The following is a 23,346-nucleotide window of genomic DNA, read 5'->3' as shown; positions in this document are numbered from 1 at the left end:
AAAAAAATATATGTTGTAAACTATAATTTTTTTTTAAAAGATAAGTATTATATGCAAATTTACCTAAATATTAATGCTAGCTTAACTTCATTTTTTCTTTTTGAATTTCTTCTCTTATTTTCTTCCTTTCTCCATTTGACATAGTATACAATGTTATACTATAACTGGTTGTTATCTGAAGAATTAAGAGTTGGGTGTAAGGGGGAAAGCATGGGAATATTCCACCTAAAATAATAATAATAATATAAGGCAATCAAATACCTTAATTTAAGAGGATTCTAAATAACCTCCTCCTCCTCCATCTTCTACTTATATTTGGCACATTGGAATCTAATAAATGTCCAAATAACTCTTTGGTCTATACAACACCTTTGTCAAGGGTGAACGACCTAGAACTAGAAGCAACGTCAAATTCCTCAGAACTGGACTTTGTCTATTATTTGGTTTGAACTTTTCAAGCCATAATCAATTAGACATTACAAAGACTTTTAGAAGCTGATGAGATCTATCATTTTCATATAAAAACACTAGTCAAAATATATATTATCTTTTAAAAATAAATATTTAATGGTGTCTGGATTATATTCAAGCACTTGAAATTCGAATCTGCAAATATTTATACACTAATATGTGCCACTTTAATCATCTTAGCACAATCACACTGCATGTTAAATTAAAAAAAAATAAAAATAAATCCTACTAATCTTATTAGTGTAAAATGACCAAAGACAAATACAACTAATTTATTTATTTTAATCAAGTAGGGTACAAACACCAATACGACTTATTTATTAAATTAATTATCGGATGATATAAATTATTTAGATTTTAAATAAATTTATCTGAATTATAAATAAATTTTTTTATGTTATAAATAGGTTAATAAGAATATGATGAGTTAACTCATTTAGGACTCGGAGTAGGCTAAACTTTTGCCAGTTGCCACCCATATCCGCAAGGATATTTTCTATAATTATTCTTTTCGTTGGGTTATTTTTGTAAAAGTAACTTCTCCCACTCCGATCGCCACGTATCAAATCGGCTCCTCGCCGATATATATAAAGACTGTTTCACTCTTCTTACGAGCCGCCACCTGGTAGTATTTCTACTCTTCCCTTTCCTTCTCTCCAAGAAATGGAGGCGACACCGCCACCGCCACCGCCGCCGCCGGAGCTGGCTCCGATGCTTGAAGCCGCCTCGGATTTTTCTTCTTTCCCTGGTAAACCCTATTTTTCCCATCAATTAATTCCGCTCGTCTTATCTCGATCCTTTCTTCTTCTTCTTCTTGCTCATCTGTGCAGCGATCTTTGTTGCAGGAATGCAAAACGATGCAACTGTGAAGGAATTCCTCGATATTTTCCCCCTTCCCGTTCTCTTTAGGTAGTGCAATCTACTTACCTCTCTCTAATTTTGTCCATTGCTTGTTGTTTGGCGTCGCGAGCGTGGAATTTAGTTGAACGTCTGGGGTTTCCGTCTAAACGTCAATATAATGGACTCAAATTGTAGTCTCTTGTTTACATAGTGCCGTGCCTGTCAACTGTTTGGTTCTTTGTTGAGCTGAGGCGTTGTACCTGAACAGTTCAGGGTATCTCGTCTCTATCTTGCGGCAACTTGGTGCCCTTCTCTCGAAGTGAAGCATATAACATGAATACTTTATGATCTGGAAGTTGGTAGGTCTGGTTATTGTTTATTTATTTTGTTGAATGTAGAAGCGAAATGAGAATTGCTTGTGGATATTGCTTAGTTGCATGTCTTTTAAGTTTTTGGCCTTCTTTTAGCAATTTCATGATGTCCTGCAGATTGTGGCAGATTAGCTAGCTCCTTTCTTTCTTTTTTTTGCTTTGTGCGTTGGACTAATGTGTTTTTGAGAGGAGTTTTTTTTATCTTCTTATGTGTTCTTTGCAGGGTGACAGTGACTTTGCAATCTGCTGATTGTGATGTCAAAATTTTGTCCTTGAACCCTCAACTCTGCATTGTGGTGTAACGTGACTTTTGTTTTTTCAGTGCGTTGCAAAATGAGGCTGATGTACCTGGGGTAGTAGACACGCTGGTTGCATGCCTGGATAAATTATTCAGTACGAAATACGGTGCATCCCTTCTTCCAAAGTATGCTGTATGTATCATGAATCCTCTTCATTGCTTTCTCTTGAAAATTTGATGGACAGTTAACATGTTAAATGGGACATATTGGGCATTTCAGGGCATATTTTTATTGTTTTTCTTGCTTCTACTTAGGAGGCTAGGCATTAGAGTCCTCTGCAACAATACACCTTATGCATTATCAGTTGAGATATGGTTCTGAATTTTTTAGTATTATTTTATGTAACTCCGTATTGAACTCTTCAGTAGAAAAGGCTAAAACTGCTGAATACTGAATCCTTGAGGAGTTTCTTTTGGTTATGATTTTCCTTTGTGTACTCCAAGCGTCCCATTATATGATAATGGTGTGTCTAATTAGTTCCTCTTTTACGCTAACTTCTGCTTTCTTTTTTCCTTTCAGTCCTTTATACTAGCTGGATTGCAGTCTGACTCTCAGGCAATCAGATGCCTAGCTTGTAAATCTGTACGTCTATCAAATAATGTTTATGAAATGAATCTAAATCCAGATATTGTCTTGTTGATTTTGTTTATAGCTTTAGAAGGATTTTGGAAATATATTCAATCTCTTTCTTAGATGAACTTTACATGCTTTGAGTTATTCATATACTTAAGGAATAACGGTATCAGCTGTAGATGCCACAATAATATGTTTGTTTACTTCTTTATCGATTGACTGTTCTCCTATAATTATGTTCCCCTGAATAAGCCAAAAGTTATTTCAGTCCATATTCTGAGTCAGCAGAAAACTCTCCATGCGATCAATAGTTGCATTTCTTGTACATTTCTAGAGTTGATTCTACTCCAAAAGACTCATGCCAACTTGTATGATCATCAGGTGTCCCATCTTCTTGAAAACACTGAAGATTGCAAAGCTGCTGTGCAGACTCTTGAGGGACACAACATATATCCGCTACTGCTCAACAGCTTACTTGATGGGTATTTGCCTCCTCATTGTCCTTTACATGCACCCTTGCTTTCTTTAAACAATTCTCTTCTTTATTCACGAAATACTGTATTGCCCGTTGATTCTCTTAACTCTGGCACATTTTTGCAAGATGAATTTTTTTAGTTCTACTTGTAGTGCTCATATCTCCTTTAGGTGACTTGCGGGATATTTGTCCTTTTCACTTAGTACTAGAACTTTTCAAAGTCTAATTGCATATAATATTGATTGCCATAGAGAGGAACAAACTTCAACAGCATCAATCAATGCCATAAAGTGTATTGCTCAGTCTCCCGGAGGAATGGTAAGTAGTGTCATTGATTATGCAGTTGAGACAATTGGAATACACATCCTCACCCCTTTGGATTTTATTTTATTTCATTTTCTCTGTGCAACTTGTGTTTAGGGTATTATCTTTCCAGATCCTAGTGAAGGGTCTAAGCAACTCAAAGACTTGGCAGCTCATTCGTCATCGCTGGTATGATGTACATTTTCTTTGATAATTCTTGCTATAAAACTACAGAAGGTTCTTTTCCTAATATTTGATAAATAATGATGATAATACTGCAAGGTACATGTTCCTTTATTTTAACTTTTTAATAGTCTAAGTAGTGTATACAGTCTACAGACATTAAAAAAAACTAATATACTTAATATCCTGTCACTGTCCTTTGAAGACCCAATTGCTATTGGTACTTCTTAATTTTCAAATTGTATAAACAGTAACCATCTATTTCTTCAATACCTACTATAAATGTGCCAATGGATTTCTAGGGACGCATTCGGATTTTGGCTCTCATAGTGAAGCTGTTCTCCGTTTCTAGTTCTGTTGCAACAGCAGTATATGACTCCGGCCTGCTCAACTTATTTGAGGTTGAAATCAATGACAGGCATGATATACTCACAACTTTGAGTGCTCTGGAGCTTCTCTATGAGGTAGAAAGAAAAGCAGTATTTAGTGTTGGCTTCTGCATTTGCTTTCTTATCTTTATTTATTGCATTGTCACAGCATTTCTTTTTGAGTTCCATAAATCCGGATTCTTCAGAGTTCAGATGTGTAATCCTAGGATTTGATGATTTCCAACTTATTACTTTTGCAATTTAAGAAAAAACTATATTAACTTAACATGTTGCTGAAGGAGAAATGCATGTTATTCTGTTTGTGTGTCCAAACTTACGCATAGGTATATGGGGACACCTTAATAGCTCTCAGGGAACAAATGACTTGATAGTTCCTAGCTGGAAAACTATGTGATCTAGATGAACTAAGACTATTGAGATCATTGATTATGTTTCCTCTAGCTTTTATCTTCTTTCTTCTACCTTTTCTCGATTCTAACATCCTATTATCTCTCTCATAACTATCATCATATTTTTGTTGTGTAGAAACAGATCATATCTTTCTTCTTCAACTTTCATATCCATGGGACTCGATCTGTTATTTCTTAAATGCAATTCTTACTTAGTCTGATTGCCTGATATTCGGCCTATTGGCCATTAATAATTTGATTAGAGCACAATCGAACTTGCTCTGTTCTAATCAGAACCACTGATGAGACCATAAGCCTCGTATTTACATTTCCTTAGTTTGCATTATGTCCAGGTAAAGAAGGTTCAATTGTTGCTTGACATCAATTTTTTTCAGCACAATGAACTTGGATTCTCAAATTACATGCTTAGACTAGGCTGTTGACTAATCTCTGTAGTGAGGCTTTCAGTAGGTTTCCTTGTATTTTAGCTAATCATATACAGTTATTTTTCTTTTGGTTGACACTTGTACTCTTTCTTAGTTGGCAGAATCTCCTTATAGTTCTAGATTCCTGTTGAAGACCACCTTGCTTCAACAGTTGATTGGTATGATCAGGTACTTTGCTTATGAGTCTGTATGCTTGCTTTATTAATTCTTAATCACCCCGTCTTATATTTTAATAGCTAGTCTTGTTTCAGTAATTCCTCTGTTGATACTATTCTACGATCAAGAGCAGCTTTGATTAGCGGGAGGCTTCTTTCTTCAGTCGATGCTTACACAACAATTGATAAATCAAGTAAGATTAGTTCCTTAAACTCAAAAACTTGTGAACAATGTGAAAGCTATGTTAATTTTTAGTGCGGTATGTGGATTATAGTTTCCTTGATTATTTTTACTATCCACTGTGCTATCTGATGTCTTATATTAAGTTATTAACTGCTGCACTGTGCTATCTGATGTCTTATATTAAGTTACTAATTGGCGTCTTTTCTCTGCTGGGGATCTTGGTTCAGGATCTATGTATGCGAGCTTATCTGTAAACAATCAAAATTAACTGACCGCTGGAGTTTTTAAACTAGATGAAAAGTAGATGTGCTTAGATATTCACTTCTTTATTGTGTAGGATTGGTGCTTTTTGGCCAAAGTATGTTTCTCGCATGCCATCATTTGAGATAGTCTTTTTGATTTTGAGTTATTCCCTCCCTAAAAGATTTGGGGCCAGCATTTATAGGTCATGTATGCCAAATCAAATGATTCTTTCTAAAATCAGCATAAAATGGCTACTTCAGATTTCATGCCAAAATGTTGACACCCAGACAACAAGGAAATCAGACTCCTTGCTTGTGAATTTAATAATTTTTTTGGTTATGCTTCTTTTGCGTCATAGGTGAAGCTTAGTTACTGGTGACGTGTGTTTGTATTGGCTTTTCCTCATTCAGTCTCTTTGTTTGTCAATTACTATGAGCTTTTATAACTCACAAAGAAAACTCGTTGGAGTTATGTTTTCTTTATTGAATTTTGTTTTTCATATCCATTCTGGTATTCTTTTATGAAAACCTAGAACTTAGTACTAGAGGAGCTAACCAAATTGCTGAAATTGTTTTCAGGTATTTCAACACTTCTGTTTGCTATTGATGGAAGACTGAAGCTGCTAGACAGTCAAAATACAGATGAATGTGAGAGCATACTAGAAGCTCTAGGGTTAATTGGAGCAAGTAAGTACTCTCATAAAGCCTTTAATATAACTTCAAAGGCAAATCCAATGGAGTTCAGTTCGTATGGTTTGTCAGAAGAATCTCATGAATATTTGTTGCTGTCTTTTCTTGGAAGATTTAGCTATTTGGTTGGGCCTTTTAAGTTTTAACGTTATTTAATATTCTCTAGAATTCCTGGATCAAGTACTCAAAAGGATGTTAAATTGTTAATATTTTGCTTTCATATTCTTGTTTGTGTTTTTTGATGTCTAGCAACTGAAGGAGCAAGTCTGTTACTTACAAGTTCGTCTGAGGTTGCAAGACATGTTGTAGAATCAGCCTTTGGTCGCCAAAGTAGGGGTAAACAATTGGTATGTACATAGTGACTTCTATATTTCCTCCAAAAATATATTCTTTTAGAGTAATTCATAATTCCCTGATCGTTCTTATCTGGCCCTCATATACTGTCTCATGATCTGCTTCTGCTGCAAACAAGTGAACTTCCTTTATGTGCTCTTCGTATGCTCTCAAAAGTTAAACTACAGGCTAAACAACTTTTTAGTTATGCTTTAGGTTGTAGTAATGTTATTCTCCAGGTTGAACTAAATGATGTATTCAACAAGTGCCAATATCAAGATAACATTGACACATGATTTCAAATAATAGATGGCTCATCAAGACTTCTATCATTTTGGTTTCTCTTATATTCTGTCGTTGGTAATTTTACTTATTGAGATGGTATTAATATGTTGGAGCCTGTGTCCTCGAGAATATTTTTCTCTGGAGAGCTAACATAGTTCTTTCAGGCTTCTTTACATGCCCTTGGAAGTATATGTGGAGTAGATCGACCAGAAGAGAAAATGATGCTGGACAGTAAAGCAGAGGAATGCCTTAAGCAACTGTTTTATGCAACAGCAGCCAATAGTCCAAAACTGACTCCGTCTGTCAGTAACTTACCCTACTGTTCTATTCTTTTTGTTTATCAGGAAGTTTCTCTATTTTGTGGAAATAAGGGTATCATGCTGCACTCTGAATTGTTGACTTTAGTCTAGCTGGTCAGCTTCATTAGTACAACTTTTCAAGCATGACCGGGTATCTCTATGGGCTATAGCCTTCTTTAGCACCTTTCCATCCTCTTTTGTGGGGAAAGCGATGTTCACATATCTTGACATTTGTATTCCTTTTAAATGTTTTCAAATTTTTTATATTTTGTTAACAGGGTCTTCTTTTCTCAAGACTGCAACAAGAGCCAGAAATCCGAATAGCTGTAAGTGGTTCCAATGGACATATCCTTTCAATAAGTATTTGCAATAGTGAATCTTTATTTAAATCTTATTTCTATTTCAACTTTCGACCTTATTGCTATGCTTACTATTATTTCAAGTCAATTTTTTAACTTCTAATTCTTATCCCGCAACTGCATCTCTTATTCATTTAACCTCTAATGTTCTGATTGAATTTTGGGATGCTGGCTGACTATAGTACAGTTTATCTTTTTGATATTTGAGTTGTTCCTTAATATGTTTTCCAGTGCTTGCAGCACGGAGTCTAGGAACTGTGCAATTTCTTATGTTTAGCTCACCAAGTATGGAATTGCAATTAGGTTTATTTGTGATGTATGCCCCTCTAAAGTTGATATCTCTCAAAACATATATTATTTGCATGGATATCCTCTTGATTATTTTTCAAGTTAAGTCTGTATAATTTAATAAAAAAGACACTTAACTAAGAAACACATTTTTTTTAAGAGAATAACTAAGAAAATACTTGAAAGCTAGAATAAAGATATTTTATTTTTTTATATTTAAATTGTTTAAATTTTACCAGCTATTTAACTTTAAGGGTATTCACGCAAAATATAAGGATTTTAAAGGATGTGCATGCAAAAACCATGTTTGAGGGATACCGGATACCGACAAATATCAATTTTAGAGGTGCGAATTTTGAACGGTATGTGTACAAAAAACCCTTTATTTATTTATTTATTTATTGTAAATGTTCACAGGGTTATAGATTGATAGCTGGATTGGTGGTTCGCCAGTGGTGTTTGATGGAAGTTTGTTCAAAGCAGGATATTATTTCTGTGGTGACTAATCCACATGCTGAGACTACAAAGAATGGTTCGTTTCTTCTTCTTCTTCGTAGTACAGTTGATCACTTATTCACAACTCGTCCTGTAAAATGTGAAGTACTTCTGTTGAAAATGTTGAATATCTTATGATTATTTGTGGCGCACCGGTGGAACATGACTGTTGTAATATTTTATGATTAACTCAATATGTGCTATAACTAATTTTGCAATTTCTAGGTATGGATGCCCGGCATGAGTGTTGCGTGGCAATCAGCAAGTCCTTATCATCTTCACCATTGCTTCATGATGCTAGTATTGCTGGAATTGCAGGAAAGGTACGTTTAGCAATCAAGGTGCACATAGCAAAATTTGGTGGAATTAGAGGTAGAATCTATATAATGTGAAGATGATTGAGACAATGACACTAGCCACACTTTATCAGTTGCAGGAAGCCATCAAAAGGGGGCCTTACGTTACCAAGAAGCATATCGAAGCCCAGCCTCTTGTCATCACTGCTGAAAGATTTTGAGCTGGTCCAAATAATTTCACGATTAACGTTAATTTATATCCCTAGGCAGAATAGGAATTAGAAGCTATGTAGTTTATTACTCTGCTGAGAAAGAATTAACATGGATTTTGTTAAACCTCCAGAATATATTTGCTGTTGATGCTGGATTTACCAAGTGTATTTAATTAAAAGCTCTGATACCTTGTCATTGTCGTTGTGTAGCAAGTCATCATATTTATCTGTAGTGATATCTTCTTGTTTAGAAAAAAGAAAATTGCGCAGAGTGATTCAACGAAATTGTTTGGGTATTGGGCATTGGTATTTCAACATGGTTGCATTCTATGACTTTCTTTTTCCCAAAGAAAAATGGAACTTTTATAGTGTCTCAGCTGACCTGATTCTATAGATATTCAAATTTTGATACATATGAGTCTCTTTAGTTATTATGTCAACGCTGATCCTATTAGTTTGGTTGCACCCTATGTTGAAACTCGAGCAATACAACTCAATTGTAACTTAAATATTGACCTAAATCGAATATGAAATAAGTCGATATCAGAATGGACTAGATGCCTAAATGTTGTTGGTCTAGGTACCGGTCTGTATATGATTCAGATCCTAAAAAATTTAAGCAGAGTCGAACGAATATCTACTATTTATTATCCAATAGAAACTTGGCGTGAGTCCCCGGTGCAATCGAAGTTAATGAGCTAGTTGAGTTCGGACCCTCTCCGATTCGTTCGTCGAAACAACGGTGCTTGCGCCTGCCACGTGGAACTAGAGACGGGTTTGCTTTTCCCGATGCACCGGAGAGACTCTGAACCCGTTTAATCTATCCATTGGCTAGAATGGACGGTGGTGATGTACGTCCCTGGTACAAGTTAATTAAAGTTCCCTTCCCTCTCTTTAGTCTCTTTCGTGTCGTCCTCCTTTACCTCCCCGCTCTCTCTCACTCTCTTTATCTCTCTCTCTCTCTCTCTCTCTCTCTCTCTCTCTCTCTCTCGCGTAAACTTCTCCGAAGAAACCCTAGCTCTCGTCTCCTTCAGGTTTTACTTCGAATTTTTCGCTTGTTATTTTCTTAGCAGAGTTAAGATAAGTAGTTCTCTTCGTTTCTAGACGAGAGATCCTTTAGATTCATACGCGATTTCGAAGCGTTTGCTCCATTTGTCTTCCTCTGGGGGTTTGAAGATAATTTGTAGCTTTGATTGTTCTTGCGCTTCTGTGGCACTTCTTGATGGTGATATCTGTTTGATGTTAACGCGATCACGACACTTGCGGCACTTCCTTTTGTTTTCTGCAACTCGTCATTATTCAAGATGAATTTTTTTGAAGCCTACTTGCGATTTGAGCAGAATTTTTGATGAGATACATCTGACTGGACTTTGTTGCTGTAAGGCTAATTTGATGGGTTCACGTTTGATCTTTTCGTTTAATTGGAATAAATAAATAAGCTTAACTGCTACGAAATAATCCAGGTGAGTGCGGAAGGTTTGGCAGGATAAAAATGTCTATTGCGGCTATTAAGTAGCAAAGAAATAGGAAAATCCGATGGTAATCATAAGAATCTGAGGAGGTAAAATCGGACGGTAATCATGCATGTCAGTCAGTTAGATAACTATGAGAAGATAAATGAATTGTAGTTAAACACAATGTAAGTGGTGATGTTGACGAGGATCACTTGAACAAATTCTTAATGAGGTGCTGGTTAATTGTTAATCCTTTCATTTAACTAGCTAATTTATGGATGCACCAGAAATTGTAATATTATGCATGTTTATCTTTTTCTCCTTGTTTATTTCACCTACTTGTGTTTGTGGATTGCAGTTTGCAGATTTTTCCAGATGATTTTATGTTTTTGATATCTGAAGAAACTCGGGCAATGATCCTTGATTGATGTTCTTTGTTTAGGTTAAACAATATATATAATTCAAAGGGCAATTTTGTGTGTGAAATACTTAAAACTGATTTCTGATGCCTTGCTAATGTACATGTTCATAGGAAAAGAGTGGCGAAGCAGCCGACATCAGCTTGGGATAATATATTGACGTTAAATTACATGTATGTTCAGGAAGATGCCAAGTTCCAAACTTCTGATTGGTGAGCAGTTTGGCATTCCATACTTTCTTTTAATTTTTCTTGTGAGGTTATTTACTTATTTATTAATTGATCTTTGTCTCCTCTGATTGCACCTTTATAAGTAGTGCCATGGGAGAAAAGAAGAAACCAAGAATCATGGGCTGGGGTCTTCGTCAGTACAGTACAATAGGTAAGGTAGTTGACTCAATGTTTCTTGATATTTTTGAACTTAGAGTTAGCTTATACTTATGGGTTAAACAATATTATGTACCACCCATAATGATACCTGTATGGAAGTTGCATGATCTCAGTTGTTGTAGTATGCTTTGTGGAGGATATATCATTAGTATAAAGACAATTTCCTATTGAAATTATATTTTGTCTTTCTGCATGAACTGTATCTTGTTTTGTCTTTCAGTTTGTAAGAAGGTCGAGGCCAAAGGAAGAACAACATATAATGAGGTAATCTGTGCTGTCTAATAATGCTTTTCTCTTTCATGTTTCTTCTTTGTTCTTTCCTTTTCTGGTTGATATTCCTTATAATCTCGAGCAATGAATATCACTCCTTTTTTTCACTTCTATATTTTGTTTTTATTATGAAAAAGATGTGGATGTTGAAGCATAGGCCTTTCTAATTGGATATGCTAACTTCAACATACAAACAAGGCATTGAGTCTAATGGCACAAGATTCTGCTACTTAAACATCTCCTTAATTTAGAAAACATTCACTAATGAATGCTACAAAAATTTTATGTGCTTATTATGAGAAATATTTTTCCGTGAAAACCATATAAAACGTTAAGCGGATTTTGAAACTCTGAGCAGTGTACCTTAAACATGTATCCGATGTTTTTGGTGATCACAGACTTGTTTGACAATGCCTACTTCTTGCTCTCACATAATCCTACCATAGTCATTTGTCATGGAGTCCGAAGTTTGTGTTTTTAAATGTTTACATTTTGTTAGGATACTGGCTTAACACAAGATATCAGTTTGAACTCAAGGCCCTTAGCCCCTTAGCTGTTATATTAATATGGATCAAAAGGATATAAGTCTTACTTTAACTAGCAGTAACTCTCAAGGTAAATTAATTCGAACAAAGAGCACAGTACCTTCTCCTTTTTATCATTTTTCTTAATTTAATCTATCTTTTAATTATTCTAATTTTTAAGGTGCATATCCCAGGTTGCAGACGAAATTCTAGCTGAACTGCCATCCCTGGTGAATAAGGGTGAAGATATAGAGGTTTGTTCTGTACCATCAATTTCAGCTTAATTAAATACACACAGACATGCGCAAAGAAATGTTTACAGGTGGCATTGTCAAATTATTTCTATTTGAGTAGTTTGATGAGAAAAACATCCGGCGGAGGGTGTACGACGCTTTTAATGTTCTCCTGGCAATTGATGTTATTGAGAAAGACAAAAAGGAGATAAAGTGGATAGGATTTCCTTCTACCAGAGCTGAACAGATAAAGAAGTTGGAGGTGAGTTCTATTGAATAAAATGAAAATATATCAGAATTGAATGTCGATCAAGTGCTATGGTTTACTAACCTATAATATGCTCATGATTGAACCCTGACAAGGAACATATATGTTAGTTTTTAGTTTTGTTTTACATTTTATAGGAAATTCGCTTGGATCTTTTGAGCAGAATCCAAAAAAAGACAGCTTTCCTACAAGAAGTAGGGGATCAAGTAAGCTCTAGCAATTTAGTCATATGCTCGTGCTAGTTTTACTTGATATCGACGTTCTTTCAATGAATTGGTGGTCACCTGGTGTGGTTGCTCATCTTTGCCTAGTGAGTGATACTTGTGTTACTTTTTGTTTCTTCAAGTTAGTAGACCTCCAGATACTTATGTCACGCAACCAGAAATTGCAGAAGTCAGCGAATATTTCTGAAGGTGTCGCACTACCATTTTTATTGGTCAAAGTATGTACTCTTTTATTCTCATATACTGTAGTAATGCTGTAAATGTTTTTCCCCCTGCCTAGTACAATTGCTTCTTCATGTTTTCCAGTTAATGGCTAGCTTCCTCTCTCATGACTGGCACATGTCCAGTTAATTAAATTATTAACAGATTCTTTCTTTTCAAGGATATGCAGATTATGGAACTCTGATCGAACAGTTTATTGTTAATTTTAGTCAAGTTCAGCATGAACAGTATCCATTTTGCATGAATTATTCCTGACGATTATTTCCCTTTATGTTTAAGTTCTTTCTTTGGTGCGTTTTGATTTATTAGGATTTATGAAATACTTTTGTGTGGGTGATCTTTGATGAATACAAGTTAGAAGAGCGTTGACATTTAATTTAGGAATAGTTGAATCGGTATTTGTATGGTTTTCCAAATTAACCCATGCTTTAGTCCTTATATGCAATTTGCATGGCGGGAGCTTCACGGACTAGGTCACACTTTTTGATTGATAAAGTAATTGTATCTTGAATGGACTACTATGAGTGGATCTTGTAGCCATCCAGTAGAGTGGCATACCTTTTCATGTAAAGGTGATTTCCTGTATATTAATGAACATCTTATTTGCAAATTGCAATTGATGCTACTTTGATGTATTTGCCAAACATTTGCGTCCTGACTATCTTGCCTAATCTGGAAAAGATCTGTTTAAGCTCTCATAACATGGCAGCTGTAAAGGTATTCATCTTTAATAACAGCTGACATTTTTTGACTTAATATCTTCTTACTATTCATTTTCATTGATGTAACTTCTCCTCTTGGAGCAGACTAGTCCCAAGGCAACAGTGGAGATTGAGATTTCAGAGGACATGCAATTCGTTCTTTTTGACTTCAATGGGTATTGCACTCTGCACCTTTTATTGTTAACACATACTTGTATCATCTATTCGTTAAGAGTTGCAGAACCTCATCCATGCAGTACTTTTTTTTCTTCTCTTTTTAAGCTTAGAGTTGAGGCAACTCTTAGTTACCCTCTTTTAATTTTTTCTAATGTGTCTTCTTTTGCCAGAGCGCCATTCACCTTGCATGATGATGCTTCCATCCTCAAGGCAATGCGGGTGGAGCAAAAGAACTGAGCATGCAATCCAAAGTTCAGTAGGCTGTTCAGATATGGATCCTGACCAAATTTGCAGTAGCATAGCCATCTTCTTCATCATAGAACTCCAAACTTATTAATCGTAGTTATTGACATAGGCAATACCATGTTGTTTCATCTTAGTAGTCAGGTTTTACCTGCATTTTGGTATATAGACTATATAGTTAAAGATGGAACAAGTAGATAGTCCTACATGAGTACATGTCAATAGCCAAAATGTACATATTAACTGACTATACTTTTTGCAAACGATTGCTATTGAAGGGTGGTACTCTTATTTACACTTCTACTCTGAATTTCTTTTCCTTGTTTAAACACTTCAGGTGTCCGCTCACTTCAGTGTTGCGGCATAAGGTCTCAAATCAATTCTAGAATAGATACTCTTTTTATTTTTTTAAAAAATAAGAATTTTATTGTAGGAATAATTATTTTTATATTTATTTATATTCTGAAATAAGAATGTAATAATTATTTTTAATATAATATAAAATAAGAAAAAGCGGAAAATATATTTTGGTTTTTATGAAATTATTATGAATACTCTCTATAGTATGTTGATGTGATATATATTAAAGATAAATTAGTAATAGAAGGCAAATACCATAATAAAAATAAGAGTAGTATAAGATGTACTTTTAATTAATAATATTTGTATTTTAAAATAAGGTTATTATGATGTTTAGCGTTTATTATGAAATAAGGACTGTGTTTTAGAATAAAATAAAAATTATTCAGAGCATGGTTTGTTCTTTTAGTTTTCATCCAATAGATAAAGAGAGGATTTTATTTGTAATGTAGGGTGTTATTTGTACTATTTCTTAAATTAATCAATCTCATTAGAGTTTCACTATCTTCGGGACAGATGAACTCGAAGCAGTGAATCTGAAACCGTCAGTCGCAGACAAGAAGACCTCCCTGAGCTTATTTTCTTGGCGGTAAAATAGTTTCCGGGAGATGGCACGACGACTGGCTGACGTTATGCATAAAATTAAAAGCATCAATAATGGCGCATAGACATAGTCTCACACATCTCAGTCGATGACATAGAGAACAATCCTGGCCGGTGATACGGTCTCTTTGGTCCGTTCTTGGTTGCTGTCTCCTCCTCCATCCGGAGAGGGGTCAACTTGATCAACTTTTGGCTTGTGCCTTGTAGCCGTGTAGGGTGGATAGCAGGATAGATAACTCTCCCCTGCACCGGTGGCTCCTGCTCGTCGCCATTGCGGTTCAGATCGAAGAGGTTAGTGCCTTAAAGGCCAAGGCTCTCCTTTTCCCTTCTTAGCCTATTCCTTTTGAAGATCACACTCCCATCTTATATAAGGTCTAGGATTTTGTCTTTTTTTGTTTGTTATTATGACTGACTGTTCACTGCTCTCAACGTCGGGACCGTTGCCCTACCCTTTCTATCGACCATTTTCTTCTCATCAAGCATTTTCAGGATTCTCTTCTTTATCCGTTAGGCCTTTCGTCCCTGCCATCGTCCTTCGTTCGTTGCCTATCAGTCCTTTTGGAGAAAGGACTTTATTCCGCTTACTCGCTCTTTGGCCTCCTCTAGTCATTGCTTTGGAAGGAGAGCAACTAGAAAAGAAACTTCAACAGAGACTTTAATCTTTACTGGGCTCCACATTCCCCCCTCTTGGAGATCTGGGCTTCTCCTCCCTCCTCACTTTGTATTCCACTCCCTTTCCCCCTCCTCCAGAATCCTCTCTCCTTTGATCCTTTCCCATCTTCTCCCGTCTTCTTCAATAATATATCTGGGTTTCTCAACACACACACACACACGAAATCTAATAAGATCTCTCTTTTTCTTGGACAAGTTAAAAAAACATGGATTATGGGCATAGAAAATCTACTTCGCCAGTTTACACGTAAGGTACACTAAAGCATCAAGCCAGCACACGTTTCACTCATAAAGTACCATGAAAACCCATTCTCTCTTGGACTGTTACATGGCTAAGAGTTATTCACACATTGCGATATAGTAAATAGTAGTAGTACTGAAGTCTTGCAATATTCTGTAACAGTGTAAAAAGCTTGGGGCCGCAATGATGTCAAAGAACAATATACACACTCCGATCAGTTAGCACTTAGCACCATTACATGCATCGAGAGAAGTATGTTTGACCCACGTATCCTCCAGCCATCGCCCTTCTCACATTAGTCTCAAACATCTTAGGATTGTCCCGAAGAACTGCAGCTGCATCATGGTTCAAGGGATCCTCGTCATTCGGTTGCTGCCAGATAGAAAACCAAAAAAAAGTTTAAATAGAGAGAAAATTTCATCATAAAAATAAAGTGAATGAACAAATGATTCTGATGAGTGACTGATGTCTACATGCAGAGACAAGGGTGGGCGCTACACAGAAGTTCCAGATAGTTCAGACATACATAAATCCTCTCTTAATTTACTTCGATGATGTAAACAATATCTTTAACCACACCACACTTCTATTTTTCCAAGGGTTTACAAGAAAGTCTTCATCATGGTTGACACTTCCAAAACTCATAAACTGATAAAATTTAATTCGTCGATCAACTTGGATCTAAAACAAATTCATGAGAGCGATTATACAACCATGAAGAAAATAAGCATGCAACTAAATTCAGAGGCGGTTATTATCTTCTAATAGGATTAAAGCTTTACAATAAATAAGAAGATTAGAAGTACCAGAAAAAGGAGATTCAAGCCATAGATGATTGTGTTAATGTTGAGAACAGGCTTCCAATCTTCACGCAGAATGTTCAGGCAGACATTTCCTTCCAAGTCGATATTAGGGTGATAAACCTGAGTAAATATATATTTCAGTTCATAGAATAAAAAAGTTTCAACAAATAACAAGCATCTTTGGAAAGAAGAAGAACGACTGACATTTAGCAAAATCCAGTTATACCTTCGTCTTGCACTTGACCTTTGGTGGCTCATGAGGATAAGAAGGAGACACTTGGAAGGTAAAAATAAATGCACCACCTCTGACCGACAAGGGATAAGACACGTAAGATTCAAACAAGATGTTATGGATCAGGAAATACAATATTTGAAAAGAATGAAACAAAATCCTGAATATTAAAAAATGCTTCACACATAACAGCTATATAGACATACAGAGAGTAATATTCTCGGGTTACATTGAAACATATTATAAATCAACATGAAAGAAATCCTAGTATTCCCAGATGGAATTGAAAAATGGCTAGCAACTGGCAAAACATTACTTACTGGTAATATCCTTCATCAGGGCGAATGCAGATTTCAAAGTTCATCAGATCATCCTTCCCATTGGGAAAAGAAATGGAAATGGTGTTAGGTAAGTTAAGCTCACTGATATCTGTAAATTATGGATAATGGATAATCAGATAAATTGTCTTAAACTCTTCATACTCTAAAAGAAGGTGAAATATCAGATGATGAAATAGGCGCTTGCAGAAGTTAAAAGAAACCTGCAACTCTGAATTTGAACAAATAAGTTGTACCAATGTGCAAAATGTTAAAGTTCTTATCCCCATTGTAATCCCATGAAATGCAACTGACAGAAAAAAAAAGAGCCCAAAAGTTGCATAACACTTTCTACATATAATTATTCATCAAGCTAAAAGTAAAGAAATTACAGTGAATGGGACTGCAGCATAAGAATGTGAATCATCAATCATGAGAAACTGTGGAAGGTGAATGCAGGAAAATTGCATGACCATGCACCCGAGACCCCATTAGCTTAAAGATCAACCAAAACCAGAACACTCATTCATAGGTGGGGAGTGGGGACAACTCTATGAATCATTTTGCATTTTCAACTATCATTTGTGCAATCTTTTAAAACTAACTAGAGACCATGGCATCTTTACTCAACCAAAGCATCTGGGGAAAATATCTCTATACCTTTTCATGCCTCTCTTGAAATTTCTGCTTAAACTGGATCACTCCATGCTGACACACTGAGTAGCATACTTTGACAACTCCATTGGCTTATATGTCATGTATTCTAAATATATCTTTCCCCTCATCTATCATTTATCCATGTCTTGCTGAACTAAGTTTGCGATGGATGTAGCCAATAATACATTAAGCAACCACTTGGACCACCTGACCTTTATTGTCAGTGCCATTTCAACCAACATACTACACCCAAGAGAGCTTCTATCTAACCAATGCATAAAGAAAGCACTCCCTGGAATAAACTTGCAACTAAGTATTGTAGGGTACTTTCTTAAAATAATATAAAACGAATCATTCATAAAAAATAGTTTTTTTGTTTAAAGAATAGTGTTGCACGACTGTTGGAGATAAAATTACCAAGAGTTCATCCGTACTTTAGTGAAAAAATTAATATCTTAAAAAAAGCCGCAAGCATCTTGCCTCATCAACCCAAATTTATAATTTGATTCCACTCCACTTCACAAATTTCTCCAATAAGTATAAACAAATTGATAATAAGAAAGGTAGCTCAAGCAATAAGAAATTAAAGTAGATACATATATAAAAGGCCTTCAATGCAACAAACCTTTATGAAGACGTAATTCCCCTGCACTCTGCTTCTTAACCGAAGACCTTCCATTGGGATTTGCTGCATCTTCCCTTTTCTGTCCCTTTATTTTAAAGAGATTTATCATTGTTCTGCAAATAGAAGGCAAATACCATAATAAAAATACAACCTTGTATAAGAAAGTATAGGCATATCACAACGCTTTCATCTTAGGATGAATTTAATTCACTCGGATCGAGTGGAGTTGCCCTTCTCAGGATTAGTCCCAATCCTAGTATAGATCAAGAAACCTCACAGATTCAACAAATTTTCTTACTAAACCCAATCCCTTTCTCGAAAAGCGCTACTACAAGCAGCAATCATTAACCAAATCATCGGAACTCCAAATCCAACAATTAGAAAGAAGAAGTCTCACAACCACAACAAAATCGACTTGAATAAACAATTCCTAGATATGAACTCATCAGCGTAAGCTCCAGCGATGCGAGGATTAGGGTCAGGGTTAGGTCGTCCTCGACTGGATGATGGAATTCGCCTGAAGGGTGAGGAGAGAGAGAGAGAGAGAGAGAGAGAGAGAGAGAGAGATGCACCAAAAGGCACGGATATCGCCGGGAAAGTTTGCCGGGGAGAGAAGGGGGCGATCGGAGCTTGGACGAGAAGAAGCGGAAGGGAGACGAATTGGGTGATGTGGGCAATTATTTCGTGGGATAATTGACAACTGACATGACCGCTTTTTTAATATGAGAATTGCCTTTGTATATGAACCCCTACATTTTGGTATTATCGTAGAGTAACCCTTTTCTTTTCCTTTAATATTTTGCAGTTGGACTCCTACACTTAGGTATATTACAAAAAGCCCTATTCTAATTTCTGATTCAATTGGAAGGAACGCGATCTATATATTCTAATTTTGACTAGAATCAATCTTTTAGCTTTTAAAATTAAAAAAACAAAAGATTAGGGGAATTTTCAAACTCTATCTATTGCAATCACTATTTGTTACATTATATATATATATATATATATAACTAATAGCAACTTTATGTGCATTTAATTTTCCCACAGGAACCATAGAAAGATCCTGGTAAAGAATATATGAGTGGGGTCATCTGTAAGGAATGCAAGGCAAGGTTATCAGTGGAGCATCATCCTTTCACCTTTTCCAAAGCATTAAAGCATCAGAGTATATTTGTTATAGTGTGTATAAAATTGGGCATATCCAAAGTCCGTCTTCTTTAATATAATGAATCACCATGGAAGATATCTTATCATTCATACTACTTTGTAATATTGTTACCTACCTTGTAACACATTCTCCTCTATATAAGAAATACTAGTGCAACAGTGGAGAGAGAGAGAGAGAGAGAGAGAGAGAGAGAGAGAGAGAGGGGAAATTCTCATCAATATTCCAGCAGAGAAGGCATGGGAAAAGTTCACAAGGAATGGTATCTTAAGATCAATCCAGATATGCTCACAAGTGGTGAGTACATACAAAGGAGATATGCTCATATGTAGCTCAGTGCTATGATCAAATTGTTTATTACGTCAAGATTCAAGAACCGGTTACATATTTGTGGCAAAATGTAGCAGTAATCAATCAATTTCCATTTGGACTATGGATACAAAAGACAGAGAGAGAATAGTTTTTGTACACAACGATATAAGCATATAGATAACCACTGAACTGAAGATAGGAATGCGCAGAAATACATAGTACCAGAAGAATTTGTCCATCTGAATGTTCATCTATTGTTGCAGAGAAACACAATTCTGGCAATAACCACATTAGATTTGATTATGAAAATACCAAGGTAGAAAATTGAAGCACCAGATTTCTTTTTCTTCTAATCAGATCCCCTTTTCAATCTGAATGATGATTTACATGTAAAGGAAACTTTGTTGAACCGTAATACTCGCATATGCTATGAGCTAGCGACAGGAACCATCTCATATTCTAGCGACTTTTTGTGCTTCAGAAGCAGGAAACAAGCACCACCAAGACGCTGCTGCAAACATATGATCACTGAAAGAAGTAATCCTCCAAAAGGAATAATGATATCCCATGCAAGAGTAAAGAAATCATCATGAGGACTAGCATAAATATAAGATGACTTCACACCAGGTATATAGCTTTGAGCTCTATAAGCATCATACACGTGAGGTAATGCCCGCACGAGAGAGCTGCCAACATAAAAGGAAGGGGCCAGGACCTTATCTTTGGAATCTGAGAATATGTTGAAGATAACTTGAGGGAGCAAGAACCCATCAAGTATCAAGCCAGCATAAGATATCAAATCCTCCCATAGAGTATGTTGGTGCACAGAGACTAAATATGGTCTTTGCTGTGCAGCTTGATTAGATTTCATGTGAATTAACAAGGCAATTAGGCCCCCAACAACATACACAGGTGCGCAAATAAAGAGAGCCTTCTTTTCAGTAACCCACATGGCTCTTTTTCCCTCATCTACTGATCTTGCAGTCCATGCAATCTGAAGAAGCCAAAATTGCAATAAGAAGGCCACCATTGTCATGACCCTCACTAGAACCTCGTTCACCTCAAGCCATCCGCCAGTCCAAGACAAAACGTTTTGCCTGCTACGCCCAATGAAGAACAGAGCTTCAAAGTTCAATACTAAAGGTATCATGTAACCCAAAGACAGAATAACAAGCATTGTAACAGATATGGAAGGAATAATTTCTGGATTCTTCTTCACATGGAAGAGCTGCAAGCTTATGAAGATGCAGGATAATGTCAAAGAGATCAGAACCATGGTGATCTCTAAATCCATTCTCCAGATTGACGCAGCTGCTTGTGCTGTGTAAATACCATATGAAGTAATCTCCAATGGATCAAGGAAAAGAGGGTCCGACCTGTCTCGTGTACTCCTAATTGCACCTCTTAGATGCTCTCTGGTCTTCCCATTCAAGGGAGCAAACTGGACATTAATAAGAACTTGACAATCCATAGAATCATTAACTTCTGCTTGCTTTGCAACATCCAGGAAATCCACAGGTCGGCAACCTACCAAGCAAAGTGAACCTGTTCCAGTGTTATATATTCCTTCTGCCAAGATTTCTGTTTCTTCATTCAGATTTAAGGATGCAGCGGGAGAGGTGTAGCTTATTTTATAGCTTACATTCAGAAGGCTGTGGCTCTTTTCTGTTGATGTAGGCTTAGAGAATGGAAGCACTCTGTCCGACATGAATGATCCACTAGAAAATACATCACCAATTGTAACTGGGGCTGCATATCCCCGGGCACTTTTTCCCTCAGCATTTGTCACAGAAAAAACAAATTTCAAATCTACAAATGAACTCCCATCAGGGTATTTCTCTTTCCTTTTGTTATGCAAATCATCCATCACACAGGACATTCTCACTACATCCATCTTGGTGTAGTTGTATTTCAAACCAGAAAGATCATCCCTATTTCTTCCAGTGCTCCGAAATGAAAGCATGCTGAAGTTATCTGGACCACCGTTACGCGGCTCGCTCCAAATACGGCCGACAGCAATGCTCCTACTCCTAATTGACCAGACAGCTGGCAACCAAAAACTCATCCCAAATGGACAATTACCAACAGATAAATTAACAGGAGTATCCTTAGAAATCAGCACATTACAAGCAACAAGACAAAGCCGGTTGTTCTCCTTGTCCCAAACCCCTTCACCAACTAGTGCATTCTTTGCAACCACAAAGCTATGATATTGGAAACTAGTCCAATTGGAGAACACTACATACATATGTATCTTCCCATCGTCAGTACAATGGACCTGATTCAATGACATAAAATGCTGGTTAAACCCAAGACTCCCTCTTGCTGGAACGCAATGTCCATCTGAACAATTCTTCCCACCCTCCAATCTAAACCCACCTTCCAATACACTCTGCAGGCGAGAACAGGAAAAACTAGATCCAAGCCCTCGCGATTCTTCCAAACCACCTACACGAGAACAAGAACTCTCGGCTCGGGCGATCTGCGTGTACTCATAATTCCCCTCAGCGTAGGCCAAAACCGAGATTTTATCAAAGTGATTCGAACTACCAGGAGCATCCAAGCTCATCAAACTCCCACTGATGAAACTAGTAGAAAGTTCGAAACTTTTTTTGTAATTGAGCTTAAAAACAGCGGCGAGATCAACGGAGGTACCTTGCTTGGATCGCCCGAAGCCATTCCCCACCATACAAAGAAATCCACTAGACTCCGACCAGAATCCATCTAGCTCGAAGGTGGCCTTTGCCCTCCGGGAGAAGGAGTGCGGAATCCGAGGCCGGACACGGTGAAGCAGAGAGCGATTCTGGGTGATGTTGCGGTGGGTGGTCCAGAAAGCGCCACCTCCGCCGCGTAGAAATAGGGTCCCGGCGATCTTGAGTACGCCGGGGGTTTGTGTCCAATGGATGGATCGGGGGAGGAAGGAGAAGGATCTGGGGAACGGGACGCTGAAACCGGCGTCCGGGCCGAAGAAGTAATCTGCACCGGAGAAGTATCCGGTGGACAGTGTAAAGGCAGAGAATTTGTCAACGGAGGCGTCGGATTCCGGGACGGCGGCGGCGGCGGTGCAGTGGTCGGCATAGGAGATCTTGGAGGAGGAGGAGGAGGCGGAGGCGGAGGAGGGGAAGAAGAGGACTAGGAGGAGAAGATATGGACTGAGGGAGACCCTAAACCTAGATTTGTTGGAGAGCGGCGGAGGAGGCGACGCCATAGTTGAGGGGTCGGCGTCTCGCGCGAGAGAGAGGAGAGAGAATCGGAGAGATCGTAGCAGCCAACGGGAATTAAAAGCAGAGGAAGAGAACGTCCTCAATTTTCGAATTATTTACGTGCCAGCCACTATCAGCAGTGTTTACTGTTTAGTTACCGGTAGGTCGGTAGGTGAGAAAATGGGAAAAAAAAATCACTTTTATAAACGTTTCTAGTTTTAATATTTAATTATAGAAAATAAATTAAAGAAAGCACTTTCTTATTTACCAAAATTAGTTTTTTTTTAAACTCTTACAAGAAAGTCACTTTACGGAAGTCTAATTATTTCATAGAACTCCACTATCTAATAACAAAAACACACACATATTATTCATGTATTATATTATAATCTTAAAATATTTTTATGTTATGCTTTTATTATAACTATTAATTAATTTAAACCATGCATTTTATC

At 36.9% G+C, this 23,346-nt stretch overlaps 4 protein-coding genes across 4 annotated transcripts; 2 read left to right on the top strand and 2 right to left on the bottom strand.

Moving 5' to 3' along the window:
• Positions 1 to 1,027: 1,027 nt before the first annotated feature.
• On the top strand, positions 1,028 to 8,862 carry LOC140766322 (uncharacterized). Its single transcript, XM_073105766.1, has 17 exons — positions 1,028 to 1,219; positions 1,317 to 1,380; positions 2,005 to 2,113; positions 2,501 to 2,563; positions 2,936 to 3,036; positions 3,281 to 3,347; positions 3,450 to 3,521; positions 3,818 to 3,979; positions 4,834 to 4,907; positions 4,991 to 5,088; positions 5,900 to 6,007; positions 6,260 to 6,357; positions 6,793 to 6,930; positions 7,206 to 7,253; positions 7,992 to 8,106; positions 8,295 to 8,392; positions 8,500 to 8,862. Exons 1-17 carry the CDS (start codon positions 1,135 to 1,137, stop codon positions 8,584 to 8,586), a joined length of 1,587 nt encoding a protein of 528 aa, XP_072961867.1. The 5' UTR covers positions 1,028 to 1,134; the 3' UTR covers positions 8,587 to 8,862.
• Positions 8,863 to 9,551: 689 nt separating this feature from the next.
• LOC140766625 (transcription factor-like protein DPB) lies at positions 9,552 to 13,998 on the top strand. The gene is made up of 11 exons (XM_073106111.1): positions 9,552 to 9,611; positions 10,564 to 10,662; positions 10,764 to 10,831; positions 11,060 to 11,103; positions 11,828 to 11,887; positions 11,988 to 12,128; positions 12,272 to 12,340; positions 12,481 to 12,576; positions 13,262 to 13,297; positions 13,387 to 13,457; positions 13,629 to 13,998. The coding sequence occupies exons 2-11, from the start codon at positions 10,622 to 10,624 to the stop codon at positions 13,693 to 13,695; spliced, it is 693 nt and encodes a 230-aa protein (XP_072962212.1). The 5' UTR covers positions 9,552 to 9,611; positions 10,564 to 10,621; the 3' UTR covers positions 13,696 to 13,998.
• A 1,558-nt stretch (positions 13,999 to 15,556) lies between these two features.
• Positions 15,557 to 18,937, bottom strand: LOC140766776 (NEDD8-conjugating enzyme Ubc12-like). Its single transcript, XM_073106417.1, has 6 exons — positions 18,784 to 18,937; positions 18,212 to 18,324; positions 16,933 to 17,041; positions 16,607 to 16,685; positions 16,384 to 16,500; positions 15,557 to 15,949 (listed from the first exon to the last, which is right to left on the bottom strand). Exons 2-6 carry the CDS (start codon positions 18,318 to 18,320, stop codon positions 15,812 to 15,814), a joined length of 552 nt encoding a protein of 183 aa, XP_072962518.1. The 5' UTR covers positions 18,321 to 18,324; positions 18,784 to 18,937; the 3' UTR covers positions 15,557 to 15,811.
• A 755-nt stretch (positions 18,938 to 19,692) lies between these two features.
• LOC140765465 (uncharacterized) lies at positions 19,693 to 23,055 on the bottom strand. The gene has a single exon (XM_073104579.1). The coding sequence runs from the start codon at positions 22,894 to 22,896 to the stop codon at positions 20,116 to 20,118; it is 2,781 nt and encodes a 926-aa protein (XP_072960680.1). The 5' UTR covers positions 22,897 to 23,055; the 3' UTR covers positions 19,693 to 20,115.
• Positions 23,056 to 23,346: the final 291 nt, after the last annotated feature.

The sequence above is a fragment of the Typha angustifolia genome, chromosome 1 (assembly GCF_048772165.1).
Source record: "Typha angustifolia cultivar Huaian chromosome 1, ASM4877216v1, whole genome shotgun sequence".
NCBI lineage: Eukaryota > Viridiplantae > Streptophyta > Magnoliopsida > Poales > Typhaceae > Typha > Typha angustifolia.
Note: the sequence above shows the minus strand (reverse complement) of the source record. Positions and strands in the feature narration are given on the sequence as shown.